General features: G+C 32.8%; 1 protein-coding gene across 1 annotated transcript; it reads right to left on the bottom strand.

Moving 5' to 3' along the window:
• Positions 1-3,533: 3,533 nt before the first annotated feature.
• Positions 3,534-5,350, bottom strand: LOC112507411 (gamma-glutamyl peptidase 3-like). Its single transcript, XM_025111991.1, has 4 exons — positions 4,957-5,350; positions 4,469-4,633; positions 4,040-4,207; positions 3,534-3,841 (listed from the first exon to the last, which is right to left on the bottom strand). The coding sequence occupies exons 1-4, from the start codon at positions 5,284-5,286 to the stop codon at positions 3,698-3,700; spliced, it is 807 nt and encodes a 268-aa protein (XP_024967759.1). The 5' UTR covers positions 5,287-5,350; the 3' UTR covers positions 3,534-3,697.
• Positions 5,351-5,568: the final 218 nt, after the last annotated feature.

The following is a 5,568-nucleotide window of genomic DNA, read 5'->3' as shown; positions in this document are numbered from 1 at the left end:
ATTACTTAACGTATTAATATTATTAGAAATTTGTTTTAATTATATTATTAGAAATTTATTTGAACTATATTATAAAATAATTGTAATTGACTGTTTTTCAAGATGTTTTTTTATTGTCATTTTACATGTTTATAGTTAGTTTTTGTCAAACATAATTTGTTAATCAACTAGTTTATCATCTAATTTGCCAAACATAATCCTTAATAATCTGTATATTTTTTTATAATGTACAAACAACACACATATCTTGTCAACATTTATTAGATTTAAATATTTGCATACATACATGATGGTAGAGATGGTTAAAAATAATTGATTTCACCGGAGGGATTTAGACCACCCCGAAACTAGATTTGTTAAGGTCCAGTCGTCAGGCCCAGTTATAAGAAGTTCTTGAGAACTAGCTAAGGGCATGTCTTTGGACCGGTTATCAGGTCTGGTTAGAAAATCCCGCCAAGTTAGAAATGACCGATTGGATGAACAAAATTATAAAACTGTAAAAATAAATAAAGTGTATTTATTTTAATGTATATATATATATATATATATATATATATATATATATAAGACCGGTTACATCAAGCCCTACCAGTTATAGATGTTTAGTAAACGACGGGTATCAAGACCATTACTATTTCAAGATCCTTAACCTGGGCCAGTTACGACCCGAATTTTTACCATATCTATATGTTGGGTCACAATGAAAGTCATTTGTTAATAAACTTTTATACTGTATATCAATAGTCCTTTAAAAATATAAAAATCAATATCAAACACTTCAACATCAACATAGTAAATTAAACCATCACAAAAGACTTCAACATCATTCCAGTAAATTAAATCGTCACATCCGCTCTTATGACAAACTTGCATATTAAAACACCATCATAGTCATCGATTATATATGAAAGGATTACTCATTATCTTAAGAGATAACTTGTATATCTTTTTTTCTAAGACGATCAAGATAATATTAACGATTTAATTAATATAATTTTGGTGCGAAACTGCGAATCCATCCAATCTCATATATAATTATTTAAGATAATATTTGTTAAAAGTCATATAAAATGAGGAAAATGTATTACCTAAAGTTTTTTTTTGGTTGATTAACCTGGATATCCAATCCGCTATGCGAGCCGACTAATCCCAGGACGACCACTTGCTTTGCAGATAGCCCAAAGTCACCGCATTTGAAACTCCGTGACCATAAGGGGATTTTTATTCCTTCTTAGATTTGAACCTGTGATCTCCTGATACTTTTGACTTTTGGAGTCAAGCTCAAATCAATCAGACACTACACTTGTAGTTAATATTACCTAAAGTTGAGTTGTATATAATTATTTAAAGTTATCTATGATTAATTTGGTTCAAATTATTGTATCAACTTTTGGCATTTGTTATTGCATGATGATTTGAAGTCAACGATTTGACTTTCACAATAAGCTAGCATTCGGATGGCAAAATAGATTTCGTGTTTAACAAGGAATTTGAGATGTGGACGTCATATGTACTTCTATGGAAGTATGGAACCTGAAGTCAAGATACAAATTGGATAAACAAAATGTTTAGACAAATCAACGATTTTTTTCAATGATTAATTAGTCTCTTAAGTTTCTTTTGAATGAATAAATTATTGACGTTTCTCATTATTATTGATTTTAGTGTTATCAATTATTTTAATGTGATTGTGATTTACGTGAGATACATCTGATAATAAGACATACATAAGTGAGTTAAGAGGTGCGGAATGCACACTCACAAATGTTGCCTCTATCACCTTAGATCATTATACAATGGGGGTCAAGGTGGTTGCGCCCCTTGTGGGGTCCAAGGGACAGAGCCCCAAGGTCTACGGATTTTAAGAATAGTATTACTTAGGAATTTTATGTCTCGAACTAATCCGGATGAATTTCCTTCTTGAAATTGTTCCTGAATTTGGTTAAATTGTGGCCAAGTGTAGTTCAGAGGCAGCGGAATCAAAGACTCTGAGTCTTCTCTCAAGTTCGTAAAGGTCGAGGACCAGAGCGACCGGCCCTTTAGACCTTAAGAGCCTCTGATTCGTATGATTAGAGTCTCTCATCCTTATGATCAGAGCTCTAAACTTCTTCTTACGTGATGCTTCTGACTTAAAGCTTCTGAGTCAGTTGTAACTACTTTCAAATCTTATCCATTCACCATTTTAACTGTCGTGCAGTTATGTCTTAATGGTTCATAACCGTCGACCTCTCATATAAATATGTAAAAGAGAATCTTGGTGTTTATAAGGACTTGATCTTACTGCCTTTAAGATTAGGGTTTTCAATTGGATTATCCGAATACGAAATTCGTGACACTCAAAGCAATAAGGGTTAAATTATCATATTCAGAAAATGTACTATCCGCTATCCAATATTGATTATGTATCATCTCAATCTCCAATTCCTAACACTCATTTTAAATAAGTTCCTACTTTTTTTAATAAATAAACAATTAAACTATCATAATTTGGTTACCTATATACTTTTAACCTAAAAAAACTACGTGTAACCATTTAGGAAGGTTTTAAAGTAAAAAAAATCTAAATCTAAAAAAACCACGAGTAATCATTAGCCCCTACCATTGATGTCCTTTTTGATCAGTTGTTTTGAATTTTGATATTCTCTCTTTTTTACCTAACTATATGTACTCCATTAAATTGTTGTAAAAGAGGGAGAATCGAGAGACAAAAAAAAAACATATCAAAAAAGAGATTGATGGCAGGAGCCAATAATGATGATGAATAGTATGAAGAACAACTGACAATGGGAGGCGAGGGGGAGCAATGTCGTTGGGTGTGAGTGCTTTGAAAGGCGTAGAGCTTTGATAGTGGTAAAACCAATTTAGGTTTTTCTTTCTTTTTACGTTAAAATATTTCTAGCTATTGGCAGGTAGCTTTTTTAGGTAAAAAATTAAAGATGTGACTAATTTTGAAAAATTCTATAATTTTTTTTAAATGTTTAATAACTCAATCATTCAAAATGAGAAAGTTCAATAGTTTCTCCGTTCAAACAAAATTCACATTGCGTAAAATGTCAGTTTGGTTTGATACTCTCTATTTCTGAAAGTAATGTCCACAATAATGACTACTTACGGTTTTAGTTCTATATAATTAATTACTACACCTTTTAGTTAATTAAATAATAATTTTACCTTAATTCATATTTTAAAAAGTATATGTTATGGTCTAAAAACATACATGAAAATGTAATACTTTGCCTTAACTTTCTTTTTTTCTTATTATGAAAATTTTAATAAAAAATATATTTAGAAGTTATTCTCTATAGAAAAAGTTCACATCATCAGTCACATCAGAAACAATATTGAGTTGTATGTTATATCGTTTCTTTCTGACTATATGTAATAGAATATCAACCCTTGATATTCAATTACATACTTGATATTCTATTACATATAGTCAAGAAAATAAAGAACGAATCACATAATCTTTTATATATGTATAAAATCAAGAGTCGCATACACACACTAACACACACACAAATAGAGCTTGGAAATTTTGTAAGATATTATATATTACATATTTTCATGTTATCAAACACATTGTCGCTGGACCTTTTGATGTCCATCTTAGGTTATTAGTCTTTGTTACAAGCAAAACACACAAGAAAAAGGGGGAAGTTGAAATAATATGTACAGATTTTCTTGACCTTTTAAAACATCAAGAAAATATTATATCTTCATATTTTAATTCTGGGGTATGCATTCCATAACCCTTGAGAAATGCTTTGCAAATTTGTTGCCAACACTTCCTATCTGGTTCTGCAATTTCCAGCTTTAACCTTGCGTCTTCAGCAAGTCCAGTCTGTATTTCATGATCCATGGATCAATCTCAATTAGTTTTCTTAATTAAACAAGAGAACGATAATACAGTTCAAGAAGCAATCCAAGGTCTGAAACTTTTTACATGCCCGAAGTGTAAGATCCTTATTCGAAACCATTAGAATATCAAGAACAAGATCTTAACCGGTTGAGACCAATAAGCTTATGATCAATTGCATACCTCAATGGAATCTTGAGTCAGAAGGCGGTCGATGAGGTTATTCAGAATGTCTTTGGTGTACTCTGGATGGCCTTGAATCCCAAGAATATGAGTTCCGATTGTGAACATTTCGACTCCTGTCTTGTCTGAGAATGCTATGACTTCTGCTCCTGTCGGCACCTCCCACACCTGTGCGCGTTCATATATAATGTCATATAAGTACAAAAACAAACTTGCCAGATCGGGTTTGTTCAGATATGCTTCGATTTCTTCTTAAGTGGTTGAGACTTGCTCATGATAACTTAGATGCTGTATCTCTAAAACCCTTGTATTGCATAGTTATTTATCATAAATACATCAATCAAATGACAAGTTTCAATATTCCTTAGATATTCTCTCCAAGGTGCATTGAGGTAGAAAGAAAAAGGAAATTAAAGAAAAGAGAGGTACCTCATCTTGGTGGCACTCAATGATGGAGAGGGATGGAGGCATCTCATGCAAGCTTTCAAGAAAACTGCAAGGGGAGAAATCTTTGACAATCTTCACTTTCCTAAGCCCTATGTCCCAACCACTGTGTGATTTCCCTACCTTTCCCCCTAATGCTCTGCACAAAACCTATTTAACACCAAAACAGAAACAAGTTATGTTGGATTAAGAAAAAAGTAAGCTGGATTATGGAACCCAACAATCCAATAATTTATATAAAGACATCCATGATGCAAAATTTGAATCTATGATGCGAAAATACTAGTTGCCAAGACATATATGCCGCATTGTTTGGTGATAGGACCACTGTCGAATCTACATCATGAATATCTTTAAGATGATATATACTGAGGAGGAAAAGTTGAATATGTGGCCGAAAATTAAAGATATAAGTGGGGTCTTTTTGCTTCATTTGATCAGAGAATTAAGTATAAATGGAGAAGAAAAGATACCTGGTGACCAAAGCAAATGCCAAGGACTTTCTTTTGCATGCAATCTAGGGTTTGCAAAAGAAAGCAAAGCTCAAGAATCCAGGTGTCATCTCCATAAGCATCATAAGGGCTTCCACTCACAACAAACCCATCATAGGCTTGAAGCTCATTCGTATCAGGAAACTCCCCATCAACAACCCTATATAAATCCCACCTTTCTTCTTCTTCTTCTTCACCAAAAGCTGCCAGAAACACATTAAAATACCCTCCGTACACCTTCATCACATACTCTGAGTCTCTTGCTGCTAACAGCAATGCATACCTTTTCTTGCGTTCACTTTCTATCCCCATTTCGATGTGTGTTTTTGTGAAGAATCTAGAGAGAGAGAGAGAGAGAGAGAGAATTATGCTTTGTGTTGGTGTTTGAAGAGGGATATGATGCTTTTTATATATAAAGGATAGAGAATCAAAAGAATAAATTAAGACCAAGGAGTGCCAAATAAGTCGGTAGGGAATTCGATTAAAGAAAGTGGGGAATCGAAGATGACTTGGGAAAGCTTTCGTAAGTCTCCTTAGTCAAAAATTTAATAAACATTTCATTTTTCTTTCAAGTTTGGAATCAGGTGAAGACAA

Source organism: Cynara cardunculus, assembly GCF_001531365.2.
Source record: "Cynara cardunculus var. scolymus isolate 2C chromosome LG 2, CcrdV1, whole genome shotgun sequence".
Lineage (NCBI taxonomy): Eukaryota > Viridiplantae > Streptophyta > Magnoliopsida > Asterales > Asteraceae > Cynara > Cynara cardunculus.
The sequence above is the reverse complement of the archived record's forward strand: the minus strand, read 5'-3'. Positions and strand labels throughout refer to the sequence as shown.

Excerpts from the sequence above, each read along its gene's own strand:
- LOC112507411 (XM_025111991.1), bottom strand. The coding sequence starts at position 5,286 with ATGGGGATAGAAAGTGAACGCAAGAAAAGGTATGCATTGCTGTTAGCA. Across the intron at positions 4,634-4,956 it reads GCATTTGCTTTGGTCACCAG|GTTTTGTGCAGAGCATTAGG; the intron begins GTATCTTTTCTT and ends GGTGTTAAATAG. Across the intron at positions 4,208-4,468 it reads TTGAGTGCCACCAAGATGAG|GTGTGGGAGGTGCCGACAGG; the intron begins GTACCTCTCTTT and ends GAACGCGCACAG.